Raw genomic sequence first — 21,776 nt, forward strand, 5'->3', positions numbered from 1 at the left:
TTGTTTCAGCAAGTCATTTCAGTGAGTAAAGTTGTGTGAGTGTTCCCCTCCAAACCACGCAGACGGCTGGAGATGAACCTGGTGAGTGAGGGGTCTCCAGAGCAATTAAAGGGAGAAAACAGATGGCGGGAGGCCATTCCAATATCCTCTGCAATCAATTTACTTGATAGCTCAAACAATGCTGCCATACTTTAGCCAGGGAAGATATTTATAGAGGCAACAGGTCAGATAAGGGCAAGTGAGCCAAAGAATAGGTCTGGTTTTAGTGTCACCAAGTAATTTGGAAATTAATATAATTCTGGATTAATGCCTGACATCAAAGATCCCTGCTGCTGTTATTTATCATTATTATTATGTGGGGCGGAGGGCTATTTGCCCCATTGCAATTTGATTGGCTGTTTGTCGAGTACTGTCGTGATCAGTGAATCCGGGCTAGCAGTGGTTAGTATTTTGTTAAAGAAGCACAGGAACTGCAAGTCCATGAACAATGTGGATTATCTTCCTCAGCACACATTTTAAATTCTGCCCTCTGAAGAAAAACTTGAGATGAGTATTAGAGTGTTCTAATTGGGTTTCATACCAGACACAGATGTAGCCAAACAAATGTCTGCCTGGTACAGCATGAACAAAAACACGACACAGATCGGGACACAAAAGTATAATCGTGTTCTTTAAATTGAAGTTAGGGAGCTATTGCAAGAACACACCCACACACACCACACCCACACACATTGTGACGACACTCCCACTCTGCTGGCTGTGTTCCTGCTCGACGAAGGCTTCCTTGTGGGTGGAGCTATGACATTCACCTGCTGATTGGAGCCCATCTGATTGGAGCCTCCAACAAGGCATTAAAGAGAACACTTCTGGGAGTGTTTCTCGCTCTCTGGGCAAGGCCTGCTGCACCAGCCTCATTGTGGTTTACTAACAGCAGCTGTGGAGCTTTGATTAAATTCTTTTTGGATTAAAGATCTGTGTGTCGCCTCCCTTTTTGTTGCCAGCCTTGAGCCAGGTGGTAACAAATGCACATATGCATTATGAAGATGAAAAATGAGCACTGGTGTAAACTAACAATATATTACTGACATTAATTATTAAGAATCAACACAATAAGTAAATATAAAAACGATAATATTATATAATATACATTATTGTGTTGAATCTGGCCTCCAATGATGGGATCGTATTACTGATACTTCTGTAGTCTGAGTGAGGGATTACTTACTCCGCCCACTAAAAGAAAGGCACCCGCCGCTCTTCATCTGGTCCTGTAGTCCTTCATCCTTCTCATGTGGTCCTCCTCTCGTCATCTTCTTCATCGTCGAAGTGGATTCCCCCGCCAGGCGCGAGGGAAGGCTGTCTGGCACTTTATCGGTCCTGCCGGGCAGTCGGGCTCCTCCTCTTCCCTGCTCCTCCTGGTAGACTCTTCTGGTTTCTGGGGGACTGGGGCCGGAGCTTCTTCAGGACGTTCCACAGCTAAAGAGAGGGTGAGAGGACAGGAATACCAAAGGACAGATACGGGAGAACATTCCTGCCAACTGCTATAAGACTTTATAATAAATCACCTCTGGCCATATCCTTTTTAAATTGATCAATAACCCTTTCACTGTATATACACTCTATAGACTTTGCATTTTCTTTATCATCTAATTTTCTTAAATTTAATATTTCCTGCTCTGCTATTTTATTGTATATATTTTGTGTTTACTCTGTAACCTTGCTTCTACAACCAAATTTCCCCCTGACGCATGATTCTATTTCAGAATTAAGAATTAGAACAAGCTGCTCAAGCGCCATCTATTTTCAGAAATTTCAAGGTAAAATCTGTCATATTTGATACCCTCTAAATAAAATAACAGTGTTTTCAATCCGCTACACTAATAGTTAACACATACCACAGATATCCAGCGACTTTTAAGACATTCCGGTCCTCAAATAATCATTTTACACGGAGAAACCTCCACCAAATCTGTATGTTTCAAACAGGCTCCTTGACATTGTTCAACTATAAACTCAAAAGGTTTCACTGATTTCACAACTGAGAACGTTTTAAATGGTTTTAAGGTAAGAAACCATAACAAAAATGTTAAATATAAATATAAAACTTACCTCCGGGGTCGCCAAACAGGTAGTGGTCCTCCATTCTCCGGCTTCTCGGTGGTCCGCGGAAGAGGAAGTCAGTAGGCCTAGCTCAACCCGGCCTGTATCACAAAAATTACGTTCCCCCAGACCTAAAATGCAATTTGCAGTTACGTTTGACTGAAACGTATTTCTCTCCAAATTACGTTTGACTGAAACGTATTTCTCTCCAGATTACGTTTGTATTTGACGTATTACAATTACAAATACGTCTCTAATCAACGTATCTTTGCTGTTTGTTGTCTCTCTTTTCTACAATGCTGTTATGAATTGGAAAAAGTGTCCTCTAGTCTTATTTATTATTATTGTATATGTTGTTTCGCCTGCGTATTCTGACAGCAATAAGCGTTGGAACGGATCATATGAATTGGCGTGAAGAGTTACTGCTGGTGACGCTCCTTTATTTTCTTTCTTTAGGTGACAATACATTAATTAAAACTCGTAAACTATCGTGAGTGTGTGTCTGTCTGTGTGTGTGCGTGTGTAAGAGTGTGTGCGTATGAGAGTGTGTGTCTGTGTGTGTGAGTATGTGTGTGTCTCTGCCTGTGTGTACGTATGTGAGTGTCTATGTGTTTCTGTCAGTGTGTGTGTGTGTGTGTGTGTGTGTGTGTGTGTGTGTGTGTGTGTGTGTGTGTGTGTGTGTGTGTGTGTGTGTGAAGCGATGTATTACTTTGCATGCATATCAGTGGAAGTTGAAGGGTAAATCATGTTTTATTAACAATTCCCAAATTATTTCTCAGATTTTTACGGATACCTGCTCTTTTTGTTTGATGAGAAGTAAACACGCCTGTAAATAACCCCATGAAGGGTTTATTGTTTTGAGTTGTTTGACTGTTTAGCATGTTCCTTATTGATTTTGATGTATGCCTTTTATATTGTATTGTTTGAATAAATATAGACGTTTTATACTACTTCCGCTTAACAGATAAATCTGACTTTTATTTTGAAAGGTTAAAAGGAAGCGCACTTTTTTTTAGGTTAAAATCCGAACTTTATGGTATAGATTACGGACAGATGCGCATTTTATAAAAAGTTTAATAGTTGATTGGACCCTATGAGGCTCTGTTAAGGTGGTGATGAGGTGGTGATAGTTTACGAGTTTTAATTAATGTATTGTCACCTAAAGAAAGAAAATAAAGGAGCGTCACCAGCAGTAACTCTTCACGCCAATTCATATGTTTTTTATGATATGGTTCTTTCTGATTCTATTGAGTGAGGCGTTTTAGTGCCACAGTTATGTCTGATTGTTTTGTTATGTATACATGTGACTGGTTCTTGTAAATGTGTTGTTGTCATTGTGTTTATTACGGTGGTGTGGACTACAACCATTGTCCGTTAATGACCCAGCATCCCGTCATGCTCGTGTTTATTTATCTGGACTCTGCAGGTATGTATTTGTAGGTGTTGCGCTTCATGTAACATTTTATTTCACCTGTTGCAGTGTTCTGTGAATACGAGGTGTTTACATCAAACCAATAATAACTATAGCTGTGGCGTCATAATGAGGTTCTTAGTGTAACTGAGGGTTTTACATTACACAAGAAAAACGGCAACTTTATCGTTTTCCGTCTGCTCCTTCACAATAAAAACCCCGGACCGGAACACTGGTGAACTAATATCTTACATTAGGTTGTTTAGCTGTAGTAAGACGGCATTGAAGGCCGAGGGAGAAAATGCACGGCCCGCCACTGGCATACACACTTGCATACACACACACATACACACGTGCACACGTGCGTACGCATACATGCACGCACACATACACGTATACATACACACGCATAAACACGCATGCGCAAATTGCGCATACACACAGCGCTTTGTAGAGTTGATCAAACGAACACAAAAAATAACACAGCATTAAAGGACCATGATGTCAAGATGAAAATACAACATTCTCTGTCAGGTTACCAACTAAATGTAACATCATTAAGGTTAATGCATTACAATGCAGTCATTTAGTTTAAATTTTTTATTTAGTTTGACCACTATTATTGCCACAATAATCAATCTTAACATATTGTTCTTTCTTTGAAAAAATTAAAATGTTGATAGAACCCTTACCTTTCTTGTCACAGGTCACACAAGAGTGGAAGAAAGAGAAAATAGTGTGAAACTGCGATGCTGATTTCCTCAGCGTTGAAGATATACTGCAGTGATGATGAAACTTGGACATGTTGCATGTGGCCTCGGGCTGGCTGAAACAAGAGAACAGCAGATGCTGCCTGCAGCACACTCGGGGTCTGGAGGGGTTAGTTTCCAACATGAAAGTCCCACGAGAGGTCATCACATGGACCCAATGCTTCTCACAGTTAGATGCAACTATCTGCTCTGAGGGCAGGCATTTCATTCAATAAATCTGGAAAGATGACCCTTTGTCCCATAACAAATTATTTGGCAGAGAACAAATGGAAGGGTTTGATTCTTTTGAGGCTACTTCCTGTCGAAAATACATCTTATTAAAATCATGTTGGCGAGTGAACAGATGACTGGGAGCTGTTCTGTCTTAATCTTAACAGCTGCATTATATATAAATTAATTATCTCATCTTTAAAAATATCCCTCCATTGCATCAGCCTTGTACTGCCCTCTTCTAAGCTCTGCTGGGCACATAAAAGCGAGTGATGTAAACTCTGGACTGCTGCCCCCGTCTCACAGCTCATACCACCATAATGTGTACAGTAGCACTAGTTATGACATACATATGCATTTATCAGATCATGAAAATGTCTTAAATATTATTATAGTGTACTGTGTTATAAAAAGGGTCATGTTATAAGTGTCATGTTATAAAAAGTGTCATGGTATAAGTGTCATACCATTTTTTTTATGAATACTATTGTATACATTTCCCTTAACAGTGTAATAGTTTATTCATAGATTGAATTGAAATGTCATGTTTGAATATTGTATACAATATAAAAAAAGATACAAATATATCATAGTATGCCTTCGGAACCTCTTAACCCTCCTGTTACCTTTAGGGTCAATTTGACCCCATTCAATGTTTAATGTCGGTGTTCTTTGGGGTCAATTTGACCCCAGGCTGTTTTTCACTGTGTCAAACAAATAAGAAATATCAACTTTTTAATATATTTAAGGGGCTATTTAGGTAGTCAACAAACAAACATAAAGTACCTCACACTTAAACTTGGGAAACAATATTAATTCTAATAATTTTCTGGAGGTTTTAATTGCTGGGGTCAAATTGACCCCAAGGGTAAAATATGTTAGTAAATGTGAATGTAACAGGAGGGTTAAATCATATCATAGTATAATATATTGTAAAAAATATTGTGTGTCCTTGGGTGAGACATTGTTTTGGGTGCGAGTATGATTACAAGTCCATTTATTATTTAGCATAAACTCAATTCTGTTCTTAATTTATTTGTATTTAAAATCATCAGACATGTTTTTAAAAGTGATTCTTTATTTGTGGGAAATAATTGATTAGTGACAAGAGTAGCTCCTTGTAGTAATACAATCCTATTGTTACCTATATTCCTGACTGAAGGCTGCTGGAGTAGAAAAAGAGTTTGTTGTTCTACAATCTAAAACCTCACCGCTAGATCCAACTAAATCTCATGCAATGTTCTTTGAAATGTCTGAGATGTGAACTTGATGACATAATGCTAATTAACACATTTACTAATATTAGTTCGAGCCTTCATTAACATGTAAGCCCTTACTACATGCTAACATGATTTCAAACATTAAATAATGTATGCCATGTTACCTTGGTCAACATGAATTAAATACTTACGAGCCAATTTGGTAGTTAAGGGTTAATAATGTATTAAGTAATGCTAATTGGTATGTGCCCATTGTAAAGCCTTACTGGCACTTCACATTACATCACCAGTTTGCGGCACCTGCTCTTATATCAATGTCCAGCAAGCAACACTCCATAATTGCCATGACCCCAGCAATGCCCTTGTCATGCTCAATGAAAATAAATGTTTTCTATTGCTGAGCTAACCTTTTGGGTTACACTTATACCTCCCTGCTCTTCCTCTCGCTAACATACATACATGCTGGAGCTTCGGTTACAATTATACAGGTGGCATGAGAACACACCCAGGGCCCTTCAGTGGGTTTCAGACTTTGTGATTGATTAGTATATCTGATCAATTTTATTAATAAATGAACATTCTTTAAGTAAAAAAAAACATTTATGATTTACACCATTGTTCGCTTAATCTTCCTACCACCTATTTGAATTAAAGAAGTCGGAGGTCTCTTTGAATGGTTCTTTCACAGTTTCTTCAGGGCTGACGACGTTCTTGAAGAATGCGGTTGCCGCCTCACACTCTTTATCCTTCGGTCTTGTAGGAATCTATAGGAGGAACAACAGAATAACAGTATTTTAGAGGTCATTAATGGTCAGCAAGTTCCTAGAAAATTAAACATGGTCTGATTTGGCCAAAGAGCAAGTTGCTGCAGGGAAGTTATCTCACTTTCATCAATCACATGGTGCTTTCATCACAGCATAATTGGTTTGGGCAGAATCAATGACTCAATAAAATCAATAACACTGCAAGAAGATCATTTTTGCACTGCTAAATTCATACCTGGTTGCACACTGCTTTCCCATAACGTACAAAAGTGGCAAAGTGCTCGCAGTTGAAGCTGAGAAGTTGATATTGGAAGTCCCGATCGAGAAGGGCGTCCCGCCGTAGTCTCATATCCTCGGATGCCGACGGTGTCACGCTGTGACGGTCGTTACCGATGGAGACGGTGACGCCTTTCGGCACGTTCACCTCACCAAGAGGCACTCTGCGGATCCTGGTCTCCCCGAGAAGAAGGTCACCACACACCGGGAAGATCTTTTGTAGGTACATACGTATGTTGTTCTTCAGTTGCTTCTCATCTAAAGAAAGAGAGTTTATTTCTGGGATGTCCATTCATTTTAACAGACATTTTTCAAACGCCATGTTGGAATATGCATCATTTTGATTTTCTGCCACTGATGAAGAGCACGATACACTAAACTAGTTCCTGCAGTGTGTGAATGTGTGTGCATGTTGGTTAGAGTCCTGATGGGCAGGTGGCACCTTGTATGGTAGCTCTGAGACTAGAAACTACATGAATTTACAAGTTGGCATTATCTTCTGCGAATGCAGCGCTATAGAAGAGTGTAAAACAATTATTTTGTAAAGGGGTAATGATTGAGTGCCAAACAATGAAAACAACAGATTTGTGAAGATGATCCGTAGCATTTTAGGTCTCCTGAAGTTGACATGGCGGTGTGAGCCCATCTCTTCTCCCAAGCTTTAAAATAAAGTGAGAAACTGGAAACATCGAACCCAAACCCAATACAACATTTTTATTTTTTAAATCACATGTATTAGATGACATTGTTAAGCAGGCAGAGTGTGGTGCGTTACGCTGTGTGAGTACAGTGGTAAGTTCTGTCAGGAGGCCTGCACACAAACTGCAGTCGTCTAATCCAGTTTCATGGATTGCAGGCATTTGTTGACAAGAAAGACGTATCCTTCAATATATCACTTACTAATGCTTTATGAAGTATAGCTTTTGGGTTGCAAGGGTGTGGACAGGCTTTTGGCATGACTTTATATTTAGCTCTTAAGACAAACAGGAACATCTCTCTAATGGAACAGCGGAACATCTGGGCCAGATTACAGTTACAATTTGAAAGATTTGTGTAAGTTAATAACTATGTTTCTTATTAATCAACATGTACAATTACAGAAATCTATATCAGACAATCTTATATAGAACACACCAACACAGTTTAGAGAGGTTAAAGCTTATTGAGTTTTTTGGAAAGGTGTCTTATTCAAAGAGTGGTACCGTACACATCAAATTCCTAACCTCCCAGTAAATGTCAAAACAGGTAATTAACCAAGCAGGAAAAAGTGGCAACTGCCCCAGGGCCCTCATCCCCGAAGCCAACATCCTGCAGCGGAGTCTACTTTTAAGAAGGTAACATTGTATCACACTGCATTGTCTTCTTCTGTTTCAACAAAAACAAACACAAATCTAGGCTATGTCATCTATGGTGTTGTTCTCACCTGCAACAGCAAAATGGATTACATATCCATCTTCGTCATAAACTCCCCAGTGTGAATATCCGATGGGGTAGGCAAATTCTATCAAGTCTCCAAATTTGGCAGTGGGTATGATTTCTTCAACCTTTAATCATTAGAAAAACACGACAGTAAATGATAAGACAATTATTAGATCAGACACATCTCCACCCTGCACCACTCCCTGCTCAGCCTGAAAGCAGGTTTAACTAGATTGCATTGAGTTCAGGTAGAGTCACTGTCACATGTTCCATAGTAATGGTAAATACTGGTTATGGTCATTATATGTCAAATTAATCACGCCTGTGTGTTTGTAAGTCACGTTCTGAGTTTAATGACACCTAGCTCAATGGGGGTTGGCTGCACGGATGTCTGAGTAGTACAAAAATGCAGAATGAGTTTCATAGGGTTTTCTTTACATAATCATCTGGTAGACAATCTCAGTTCCATTGGCAAAGTCACACCGCCATTCCAATTCAGTTTATTTGTATAGCCCAATTTCACAAATAACAAATTTGTCTCGGAGTGCTTTACAATCTGTACACATACACACATTACAGTATTCTATTACAGTACACTGACTATCTTTACATTGCCTACAGGATAACAAAGTCAGATGCATACAGAATACAGGTGCTACAACATTATAAGATGGCTGATCATAATCAAAATATTTGTTGTCACTGTTCCATTGAGAGAGAAATCAGGGTTGTGCTATTTTATTGTTATAAGTTCTTACCTGCTTCTGATAATCCATAGCCGACTCCTTGAGTTAGAGCCCTGTGTCAAGGCAGTTTGCAGGGTGTGTTGTGGAAGAAACTGGTTTCGACTGTTTGGAATTTAGTGGAACAGGAAAAAGGCAGCTGATTGGCCAATACAATGAGGAAGTATTCCCTCAATAGTCATATAAAAATGCTTCCTTCAAACAAGCTACACATGAACAAAGTTTATGAAGAACTGTCAAAATACCAAGGTTAATTTGCACTTAACGATTTATATATATTATATATTTATAGTTATCAAGCTCCTCTTTTATGGAACCAGCTTCCACCTTCAGTCCGGGAGGCAGACACAGTCACCTCGTTTAAGAGTAGACTGAAGACTTTCCTCTTTGACAGAGCTTATAGTTAGGGCTGAATCAGGTTTGCCCTGGTCCAGCCCCTTGATATGCTGCTATAGGCTTATAGCTGCCGGGGGACGTTTTAGGATGCACTGAGTACCTATCTCCTCTTTTTTCTCTCCTTAAGGATGAATTTTCATCTCTCAATCACACGTTACTAACTCTGCTTTCTCCCCGGAGTCCTTTTGACTTCACGTCTCATGGGGTCATCGGACCCTATGAGACGACATAGATCCTATCTGCTGATGGATCGTCGAGGTTTGGGTCGTGGAATTCCTGCTCCTGACTACGCCACTGTCCTGTTGAGACTCCGCCCACTGTTGAGACTCCGCCCACTCCTCCTCCCCACCGCCATCTGCCTGATGGATCGTGGAGGTCTCCATCGCGGAATATGCCTACTATGAACTATTCATACACTCTGTCACATTCATTGAATGTATTTAAACTCTAAATCTGTCCATCTGTACACATTACATCTATTGCATCTGTCCATCCTGGAGAGGGATCCTCCTCTGTTGCTCTCCTGCAGGTTTCTTCCCTTTTTTTCCCCCTGAAGGGTTATTTGGGAGTTTTTCCTGGTCCGATGTGAGGTTTTGGGGCAGGGATGTCTATGTGTACAGATTGTAAAGCACTCTGAGACAAATTTGTAATTTGTGAAATTGGGCTATACAAATAAACTGAATTGAATTGAATTGAATTGAATATATAAAAATATAGATATACATAAACATGTATTGCATTACTTTCGCTCATCTGAGACTGCATGGGCAAATAACCAAACTCATACATATGGTTACTCTTAAAATGACTCTTTCCATAGACAGGATGCTATAAATATGTAAGAGTGTGATTCTACTGAGTAAATGTGATTTCATTTGTCCCGTAGGCTGTGCCTCATGGTGTATGAATGGGTGTGAATGACTAGTTACACAGTAAATTCCCCAGTGTTAAAAATTCAGTGTCAAAGTATATTGACTCTTTCAGAGTTATTGCAACACTAGCTCGAGTAAATAGCCCCCAGTGTTGGTGTAAATATTCAGAGTTAAACATGTTTGTGTTAGGTATAAAGTGTTAAAGTGAATTGACTCTCTCAGAGTCATTACAACTAGAGCAAGAGTAAAACTCCCATGTCAATGACAACGTTCACTGTTACTCTGGAAAGCTCTGCCCCCTCCTTCCTCTTTCCAATTGAGTTTTAATTCTAGAAAGAATTTCTCTAAATCATTTTTTATATCAAATGTTGATATTCCAGCAGAAGCATCATTTTAGAAAAACTCTATGAGTTCAATTTACACTCGAGATGTTTTTGTGTCTTGAAATATCGAATTTCTGACGGCTCAAAAGTTATACAATACAATTAAAGAGTACATTGACACTAAGCCAGTAAATATATGGTCCCTATTGTTAAAGAGCCACTGTGGGTCAGTGGTTAGCAGGTCCGTCTTTCAATCAGCGGGTCGACAGTTCAATCCCTGGCCTAGTTGATGTGTGCTTGAGCAAGACACTTTACCCTGAATTGTTCCCTGTAGCTGTGTATGAATGGAACATTGTAAGTTGTCAGCTAAATGTAAAGTAACATACTGATAACATTTCAGAGTTAATGCAACTCTGGTTCGAGTTATTATTAAAGTTCACATATCACCCATTCTCCAATCACTGCACTGGCTCCCTGTTTCATTAGGGATTAACTACAAGGTCCTAGTACTCACATATAAATGCATCAACGGACATGCACCCCCCTACCTACTAGAACTTATCACTCCCCTAACCTCCACCCGCACCCTCAGATCCACAGGCCGCTCGCTCCTTCGGGTCCCCAACACCAAGCTCCGCACCATGGGCGACCGGTCCTTTTGCTCGGCAGCGCCACGCTTGTGGAACGGTCTCCCTGACCACCTGAGGGCAACTCAGACACTGAACTCTTTTAAGACTGGCCTAAAAACCTTTTTATTCAGGAAGGCATTTTTTACCTTGAGTTAATTTATTGTCAGCTATTACATTCTTATTTTTTTATTTTTATGGGTTGCTTTAACTATGTTTTAATCGGTTTTATTTGTTTTCACTATATGTGTGGCACGCTGAGATTCTTTGATGGAAGAGTGCGATAAAAATGAAATGCATTATTATTATTAAAGTAACACCGAACATAGTGTTAACATTTCAGAGTTAACTCAACTCTGGTAAGAGTTATTATTTTACTCTACACTTCACTGAGAAGTGTTATTTTTGATTAACACTTCTCAGTTAATCAAAAATAACACTTATTTCATACTATAGTTCATAGCATAACAGATTGATAGTGAGGTGGTACTTGCGATCATTCACCCACTCACACCCATTCATACACCGATGGGAGGAGCTATCATACTTAAAGATTTTTAAGTTAACGTCACTCGTATCTTTTAAGTTATCTGAACTGACATTTTATGAGTTTATTTCACTAATGTTTACTCCAATTACATCAGTTGCCTAAACTCATTGATTTTATTTTTAAGAACTTAAAATTATTGAGCTACTTTACTTAGAAATGTTGAGGCAATCGGTTTCCTTTTTCAAGTAAAGTCAACTTATTACATTTTACAGTGCAAGGTGCCACCTCCCCATCAAGACTAACTAACATTCAGAACCATCCACACACCGATGGCACAGTGTTGAGTACAATGTAGGTTGTCTTGCCCAAGGACACATCGACATGGACGAGCAAAGCGGGGATCGGACCGCCGACCCTGCTCTGCCACTGAATCAATGGTTTCAGAGTTTGTGTGCTGGTGACAATAAAAACAGGTCTCCGCTAAAGTGAGTTGACATTTGTCAAATTAGCGACTCGCATACCAAATGACACAAGTAAAACCACAAGCGTGTGGCATGGAGCCGAAGCTTGGTGGACCTTTTCTTCTTGTACAATACAATTGGGGGAGAATAGCATAAGGACCAACAATAATCTGGAAGTGGGACAGCAGGTCTTCTGGGAGAGAAAGGAGGAATGTTTTAGCACTAATTAATAGTTGTAGCTTAAATCTGTTGGTCAAAGCAACATCTGGATTATCTTCCTTAGCTAGCTGGCAACCTCAGATATGCAGCAGAAAATAGATGGATTTCTTATCAAATCATTTAAAAAACTCAGAGACACCCACTGCTATTCTGCAAGAGTGCCAGGTGTGATCAGCTTTAGGAAAACTCAAGACTCTACGTCTTCAAAGTCAAGTTTTTTTCAGTCATTTGCAGCCTAATTACTATTTTATCTTGCATGGCTTTGTGTTGTCATAGGGCTGTATATTGAGAGTTGCGTAACCTTAGATTTGCAAATCTCTGGCAAGACTGTAGAGATGAGCCGCTGACCGGGAATAGCTACGGTTGGGATAGGCAGCAAGTCTATGAGAGTTATCATGTATTTCTTTAAATGAAATAAATTCACTCGCTGTGTGGAAGTCAGCTGATGGACGGAGCTGGACCACCTGCTGGAAGCTGCAGCTGAACCATAACGCCATGGACAGCGACACCGTGGTCCGTTGGAGGACTCGGTGACACATGTAATTTACAGCTGTGCACGGCAGCGGACAAACGCGGCCGTGTTAATTTTTGCTTCAGTACCCGTGCAGGCTGGCCCCCTGCTGTGCTTCAGGCGAGTGCTGCACACAGCCAACAGACTGTCAAGCCGTCAGCTGGATGCCCAATCTCATTTCACATGCAAAGAGAAAGGAGACGCCGCCTGTTTTTAAAGTGGATGTCCTCCACTTGCCCATAAGCAGGTCTGTTGTGAGAGTAATCAGCCGAATGTTTGTGAACACGCCCGAACACGACAGCCTCACAGTGATATGTGGCCCCTCAAATGTCTGCGCTGAGCAGCTCTGTGGTGTCCGAATGCACTGATTTACTTCATCTTGAGAAGCGATGTGGCAGTGCCAATAGATGACATGCCCGACACGGTTCACTGGCTCGAGATCATTCTGTCAACTCGGCCCTCGAAATGTTACTTCTGTTCTTCCACACAAGCAACGACGGCCCACTGTTGTGTAACTGCCCCCTCCCTGCTCATCTATCAGCTCTTTTTGAAAAGTTCAAGCAACATTTGAAAAACACGGACGAGCCTGTCTTTCTTTCCTGCGTTAGGGGCAGTTTGTTTGAGATTGTCCTTTTTTCTACCAACCGAGACATGCACACAAATGCACTATTGATCCGAAACAGAACAAGGGCGTCTTTCAACCGTATCGTTAGGCAGAACAAAACTCGGGATTACATACAATCCTGTTTCTTACATTTTTAACCTTGTTTGTTTCTATAATATCTGTGCATGACAACTGCGCTCAATGCATCCTCAACGGTTCATATAATATCTTCTGAAGTCATTCTTCGTGTATTTTCCGACAAAAGCCAGAAACAAGTGTCAGTGTCCGCTCGTTACACAGATGTGCATGTCTGCTATCCTTTTGCCACTTTTTTGTTAAATGCTCACACATTTCCGAAAGCTATTACTTTTGTTTGGAGCACTTTTAATTTTCTTGGCTTAAAACATTTCATAAGGTATTGCAGAAAACAACAATAGAAACAATCCTGGCAGCATAACAAGAACTGCAAACCACACCAATTAAAGCAAACAAGGTTGTGTGTGTAAATGTGCTCATTCGTAGTGTAGAAGGGTTCCTGTTTTGCTCATCAGTCAGTATACATAATGTACTTTAATGCAATAGCCATGTGGTACATGCTGTATGTCTCTGTTATTTTGTCCCTGTTTGGTGGACAAACTTCACTTTGCAATTCCAAACAGTCCAAAGAACTGCACTGTGCTGCACTTTAGACTTTATGTGCTTTTTCAGAACACATACAACTAAAAGAACACGTCCCTGGTAAACAATAGCTTCCTGCTGAAAAGGCTTGTCTTGAAGTGAAGAAGTAATTACCAGATACGAGCAGGTTCCCCCACATCTTATCAGGACAGAAAGAAGTCCGCTGCCGAACAAGCATTACAAACGATCACGCTTCTGTGGCTGGAGCAGCGCGCTGTATTCCAGCTATCAGTGACCCTTTCACCCATAACCTGCCAGCAGACAGACACAACAGTAGAGCTGCAGAGTAGAAATGGCTCCTGTGAGTACGCTGTTGGTTCTCCACATTCTGGGACTGTGGGCAGGACATGCGCACCAGAAGCTGCCACCAGCAGAGCCATCTAACCTCTGGTTTAGCCCTATCGTGACTTGAATGTGGATAAAACAATGAATATTCTAGAATATGTTTAATGGACCAAATTGATGAATTTCTAATTTCTTTTATGGATCTCTGTCATTTTGTGTTCCATTTAACAGCCGCAACGGAGTACGGCACAACCATGACGTACGCACGAGTTGAACTGCATGCATCGCGCTCCCATGCACAAGCCCAATGGCAGGCCCCCAGAGGGGGCCGGCAGGGAGACTAGCAGGGCCACACCACAGCTAGCGGGCAGACTGTAGGCTGTGGTCGGTGTTGTGACTGGCGCTCGAGCAGCCCAACCCCTGATGCTCTGGTCTCTAGTTGTATTCTAGTGTTAGGGGAGGGGGTCATGCTCAGGCTCGTCATGGAGTCACTGATCTCAACACCTGTTTGAACTCCAGTCTTTTCTGTTATCTTCCTCTAAACAACTCTCCATTCCCTCTGGTCCTTGAGGAGATGCTTTTTGTTCTTCTTCTTTTTAGTTGATAATATGAAAGTGACAAAACTCATATGAGTAAAGGTTTCTTATTGAGTTGCACAAATGAATACAGACTACGAGACTGAATGACTCCAGATTTATCTTGGATGATGACGCCCCCTTAGCGACCGAGGCGTTATATATTTGACCCAAAAGATTATTTCATGAGGCCTTATAGTCTTTGATCATTACAATTATTTATTGTGCAGTTCCGTGTCCGTCCACCAACCTTCCTGCGGGTGTCGTCGGCTGCGGTTCCCGCCACGCTCTCTTCACCCATCCACGCCTGCTACTTGAGTTTATATCGGGGAGATGCACAAACCAACACATCTGTTGTAGCTGGGGTTAATTCCACCACCTACCAGCACCGTTACCAGACCCCTCCCCCTGTGCAGTGAGCCTAACCACGCCCCACCACCGCATCAATGCTGATGTTTTACATTGAGGCTAAGTTCTGAAGTCTTCAACCAAACATGAAAAGACTTGAATTCCAAAGCAGTATTGTGTATATTAATGAACAATCAGGGCATGTTAGGCAGGTACAGTGCTCAGATTTTAATGAATGATGTTAATGAATGACAAACTAAACTAGAGTTTTATTATTGCCAGATCCTTTTTTACTATGTTCAAATTTCATCAAAAAAGTTCACCAACCAACACCTGACTCCAATTTATAATTAACACACACATGGGATTGATGTGTATAAAAGTGTAAAAGTGAATGAATTTCTCAAAAAACTATTTAAAAGTAAAACTATTCCTTTGGCGTACAACCGTAAGGTGTCTCTCTGGTTGTGCTCCAGCTTTTAGAGCAGAAAGAGAGCGTTCACCAGCTGCTTCATGGGAGAACTCATTCTGATGCTTTTCACACACATCCCAAGAAACCTGCTGATTGGAAAACAATTGTGACAGTGGGGGTTTTCTAACTAAAAGAACGTTAAACTTGTTTCTGGGCAACAAGGTCCCTCTGCAGAATGGATGGTTTCCTTTACAATGATAGTGTACAAAAATATAGGGAATGAAGAGAACCGTAGTAAACTGCCACGTGTGAGTTGTGTATGTTTTAATATGCCGATTAAATTTTTTTTGTTTTGTTTTGCATGATGAAAACATGTCAACCAGTTGAGTGGACATCGAGTGGTATCCATGGATCGAGGTTGGGCATGTCGCCGTGGCTCAGTTTTCACAAACTGTTCAATTTATATTAACTTCACTGCTTTCATCATTATTGATCCCTTTTATCCACACTGCTATTACTATTAAGTCCTATTTCTATCATTATTAGATCTATTGTGTGATTAATCTCTTTCTCAGATCCAGGTTCTGCCAAAGTTTTTTCTCACCCAGTTATTGCTTATGGGAGAATGTTGAGTCTCCGTAAATTATAGTCTAGCCCTCCTCTGTATGAAAAGTCTCTTCAGATGTTTTCTATGAATTTAATTTCATAATTTACGGACCAATGTTTCTTTGGTTAAAACATTCCGTATTCAAATTTCCTATTTTGTATTTTATATCATTATACCTGTAGGAAATAAGGCTGGCACAACTATAATTTTATAGTATCATCACATTATCTAACAAGTCTTTTCTTTTCGTTCCTCCTGTTTTAAAGCTGTCATATCTGTGCATCACCTATCTACTGTTCAATGATCACAAGCACTTCAATTCTTGAAAGAAACTGAGACTCAAATAGAAACCCAGTTTTGCAATTCATTCCATTAAATCCTATGTATTCAAACTGGAAAAAATAGAGTCTCTTGTCATGTCATCAAGCTCAATCACTTTAACTGATCAGCATCCCCTCATTCCTACTATCTACAAACATAGTAATGCATGAGCCTCACATATGTCACATTTAATTAAATACATCATAGTCAACAGGAAGGCTTCACGTGTAGAGCCCCTTGTGGCCCCCAACAGCACATCTAAGAAACTAAAAAGATGTTCCTGAGCACGGCACCCTAACGGACTACAAATCTGCTTTGTCTCTTTGCTTGTTGGTTCTTGGAAGAGAGAACGAAAGCAGCATGTTGTTTTGAATTAATCAGAATAAGAATCAGCTTTATGGGACATGTATGTGTGCGCATACATGGAATTTGACTCCGGTTACACATACGCTCTTGTCATACATGTAAATATACAGATAACAAGAAAAATATGAAAATACATTAAAGACAACAGAGTAGCAACAGGTATATGTGGGGATGTTAGTCCAGAAAATGGTGATAGTGAAAGTAGTGCAGATGGAGGTGTCTGATTAATTGTGACGGTCAGTGGAAAGAAGTTGTTCCTGTGTCTGGTGGTTTGGGCGTACAGTGCTCCGTAGCGCCCCCGAGAGGGGAGGAGTTGAAACAGCTTGTGTCCGGGGTGTGAAGGATCTGCAGTTATCATCCAGCCGCTTCCTGACTCTAGATGTGTACAAGTCCAGGATGGAGGGCCGGCTGGAGCCAATAGTTCTCTCTGCAGACCTGACTATTCGTTGTAGTCGTTGATGGGGGGGGGGGGGGGGGGGGCTCCTCACCGGTCCTGGTGAGTCCGATGACCGTTGTGTCGTCTGCGAACTTCAGGAGTTTAACAGACAGGTCCCCTGAGGCCCAGTCGTGGTGTGTAGAGGGAGAAGAGCACACATCCCTGGGGGCCACCTCCTGCTTCCTGTCTGTCAGGAAGTTACTGATCCACTGACAGGTGAGGCTGGCACTGTGAGCTGGGAGAGTTTATGTTAAATCACCTCTGGGATGATGGTGTTGAATGCTGAGCTGAAGTGAACTGTCCCTTTAACAAGCTCTTACTACATGTTCTGAGTTAGGCACCGTCTTGAACTTGCACCTAAGATCCTTTATCAGTTTCCCGAATTATACTCTTTTAAAAATAATGCCCCTTGGGGCAATAAAGGTTTCATTCTTGAGGATGGGGAATGAATCCTTCTGGCTGTGCTGTTGGTCAGCCTCCAGCAGCAGACTTCTGCGGTTCAAACAGTCGCTGAAGAGGCAGGTGGTCGTACCGGCCGGCTGTAAGGACTGTGTGGCAACGGATAACAGGGTCATGTTGAGAGAAAGATGGAAAATATACATATATTACAAGAGTTGCGTGAGAAAGAAGCCCCCTGAGAGCTGAGGATTTCCAGAGGAAATAACTTGAATATTCACCATTATAGAGATATACATTTTAAAAAGCATACTGACATGAACACAGAGAGCTCTTCCTGTGCGGGCCCCGCAGAGCTCCTCGTTTGATGGGCACACATGATATCTTATGATCTCAACAGGCTTCTCTTTGTACTGAGGAGAGAGACTATCATTCAAGTAAAGTTGTGCCCAATGTTTTTAAATAACTCCTCCTTCCATCCTGCAATCTTTACAAAAAGGGTTAGGGTTATAAAAGTGGCTGGTTTAAATGCACGGGCTGGATTTCACTCAAAAATGATTCCTCTTTGGACATTAACATTTGATTGTTTTGAAGGAATGAGTAGCACTGTGGTGGCTGATGTGCAACTATGCCATCGAAGCTCATACATAAACAAAAAACGGCCTTGGGCCAGCTGTCTACTGTGGTGACCACTGTGTGTGAACGGGTTCGAAGGCATCCATCCGTCACTCATGCAGAGACCTAAAGGTGGAGATCCACCAAATCTGTTGATGTGAAGTCGACTGACCCTGTTCCTGTTTCTATGGAGAGCAACGGCCGGCCTTGAGTTGGATGATGGATATGACGTGGACTGAACATTCCCCGTATATGTATTGGCATAGCCATAACTCAACCTCAGCTTCATGCAAATGAGGTTAGTCCATCGCAAGGTAGCAGACCTCACAGACTCAGATCAGAACAACTTTGCACAAACACTTGTAAGTAGAGTTTGTGGGGGGATTTTAGACTAACAGTAATAATTGCTGACATTTTTGGAATGGTTATGTAAATTTACCTTACAGGCTTAACTCATATATTTAGCAAGGTTTTTCCTGCCATTGTACGCAGTCACCCATTGGATGTGTCTTCATTGGAGCGAACACAGCCATAATAGACTATGAGTTATACTTTATGACATTGTGGTGGCTGGGGCGTGGTTAGGCTCAGCTGCGGAGGGGAGTGGGGAGTGGCTCAGGGATTAGTTGCCGAGAAGAGGTCTAATTGGCCTGAGCTGGTGAGAATCAGGGCAATTGTGTCTCTCCCCTATATATGTTGCAGGGTAAAGATGGAGGGACGGGACCAGCAGAGCAGAGACACTCATAAAGTATCTGGCCAAACATTACAACAAGGATGTTCATTCCTTGGTGCTGGGATGGAAAACCCGGGGATTTTGACAGGAGTCGTTACAAATACCAAGAAGGGCCTTTCAGAAGCGTCCCATAATTCAATTCAATTCAGTTTATTTGTATAGCCCAATTTCACAAATTACAAATTTGTCTCGGAGTGCTTTACAATCTGTACACATAGACATCCCTGCCCCAAAACCTCACATCGGACCAGGAAAAACTCCCAAATAACCCTTCAGGGGGAAAAAAAGGGAAGAAACCTTCAGGAGAGCAACAGAGGAGGATCCCTCTCCAGGATGGACAGATGCAATAGATGTAATGTGTACAGAAGGACAGATTTAGAGTTTAAATACATTCAATGAATATGACAGAGTGTATGAATAGTTCATAGTAGGCATATTCCACGATGGAGACCTCCACGATCCATCAGGCAGATGGCGGTGGGGAGGAGGAGTGGGCGGAGTCTCAACAGTGGGCGGAGTCTCAACAGGACAGTGGCGTGGTCAGGAGCAGGAATTCCACGACCCAGACCTCGATGATCCATCAGGCAGATAGGATCTATGCCGTCTCATAGGGTCCGATGACCCCATGAGACGTGAAGTCAAAAGGACTCCGGGGAGAAAGCAGAGTTAGTAACGTGTGATTGAGAGATGAAAATGCATCCTTAAGGAGAGAAAAAAGAGGAGATAGGTGCTCAGTGCATCCTAAAACGTCCCCCGGCAGCTATAAGCCTATAGCAGCATATCAAGGGGCTGGACCAAGTGAACCTGATTCAGCCCTAACTATAAGCTCTGTCAAAGAGGAAAGTCTTCAGTCTACTCTTAAATGAGGTGGCTGTGTCTGCCTCCCGGACTGAAATTGGAAGCTGGTTCCATAAAAGAGGAGCTTGATAACTAAAGGCTCTGGCTCCCATTCTACTTTTTAAGACTCTAGGAACTACAAGTAGTCCCGCATTTAGTGAGCGTAGCTCTCTAGTGGGGCAATATGGTACTACAAGCTCCTTAAGATATGATGGTGCATCACCAATCAAGGCTTTGTACGTGAAGAGAAGAATTTTAAAAGTGATTCTTGATTTTACTGGGAGCCAGTGCAGAGCAGCTAGTGCAGGAGTGATGTGATCTCTTTTCTTAGTTTTAGTGAGAACACGAGCTGCAGCATTCTGGATCAACTGGAGGGACCTAAGAGACTTATTAGAGCAGCCTGATAATAAGGAGTTGCAGTAATCCAGTCTCGAAGTAATGAACGCGTGAACCAATTTTTCTGCATCTTTTTGAGACAAGATATGCCTGATTTTTGAAATATTACGTAGATGAAAGAATGCAGTCCTTGAGATTTGCTTTACGTGGGAGTTAAAGGACAAGTCCCGATCAAAGATAACGCCAAGATTCTTTACAATGGTATTGGATGCTAGGGCAATGCCGTCTACAGAATCCACATCACCAGATAATTGATCTCTGAGGTGCTCAGGGACGAGTAAAATTACTTCGGTTTTGTCTGAGTTTAACATCAAGAAGTTGCAGGTCATCCATGTTTTTATGTCTTTAAGACATGCTTGAATTTTACCGAGTTGGTTGCTCTCCTCTGGTTTTATCGATAAATATAGTTGAGTATCATCTGCATAACAATGAAAGTTTATGGAGTGTTTCCTGATAATATTGCCCAAAGGAAGCATGTATAAGGTAAATAAAATTGGTCCAAGCACAGAACCTTGTGGAACTCCGTGATTAACGTTGGTGGTTATCGAGGCATCATCGTTTACAAATACAAATTGAGATCGATCTGATAAATAGGATTTAAACCAAATTAGTGCCGTGCCTGAAATGCCAATCGACTGCTCCAGTCTCTGTCACAGGATGTCATGGTCAATGGTGTCGAATGCAGCACTAAGGTCTAACAAGACCAGGACAGAGAGGAGTCCTTTATCTGCTGCCATTAAGAGGTCATTTGTAATTTTCACCAGTGCTGTCTCGGTGCTGTGGTGTTTTCTAAATCCTGATTGATTTGAAGGAGTGTGGTACGTGGCCTGTTAGCAGAGACACATTGATAATATCTAATAGAGAGCCGCCAATTAAAGGCAAAACGTCTTTAAGCAGCCTCGTCGGGATGGGGTCCAAGAGACAGGTAGACGTGTTCGAAGTAGAAACCGTTGAAGATAATTGGTCACGGTTGATGGGAGAAAAGCCTCAAATATACACCAGGGTATACAGCGGTTTCCAAGGCCATTCCACTTGAGGACAGATTGGCACTGGTTAAGGGCAAGAGAATATTAATCTTGTCCCTAATAGTTAAAATCTTTTCATTAAAGAAGTTCATAAAGTCATTACCACTAAGGTTTATAGGAATGCTCAGCTCCACAGAGCTGTGACTCTCTGTCAGCCTGGCTACAGTGCTGAAGAGAAACCTGGGGTTGTTCTTATTTTTTTCTATTACTGATGAGTAATAGGCTGCTCTGGCATTACGGAGGGCCTTCTTATAAGTTTTAAGACTATCTCGCCAAACTAAGCGGGATTCTTCGAGATTAGTTGAGCCATATGCGTTCAAGCTTTGACGTT

At 41.3% G+C, this 21,776-nt stretch overlaps 1 protein-coding gene across 1 annotated transcript; it reads right to left on the reverse strand.

Annotated features, from left to right (window-relative positions):
* Nucleotides 1-5,443: 5,443 nt before the first annotated feature.
* On the reverse strand, nt 5,444-8,998 carry LOC130193650 (phospholipase A and acyltransferase 4-like). The gene is made up of 4 exons (XM_056414265.1): nt 8,929-8,998; nt 8,175-8,295; nt 6,711-7,009; nt 5,444-6,475 (listed from the first exon to the last, which is right to left on the reverse strand). The coding sequence occupies exons 1-4, from the start codon at nt 8,944-8,946 to the stop codon at nt 6,344-6,346; spliced, it is 570 nt and encodes a 189-aa protein (XP_056270240.1). The 5' UTR covers nt 8,947-8,998; the 3' UTR covers nt 5,444-6,343.
* Nucleotides 8,999-21,776: the final 12,778 nt, after the last annotated feature.

This window comes from Pseudoliparis swirei, chromosome 5, assembly GCF_029220125.1.
Source record: "Pseudoliparis swirei isolate HS2019 ecotype Mariana Trench chromosome 5, NWPU_hadal_v1, whole genome shotgun sequence".
Classification (NCBI taxonomy): Eukaryota; Metazoa; Chordata; class Actinopteri; order Perciformes; family Liparidae; genus Pseudoliparis; species Pseudoliparis swirei.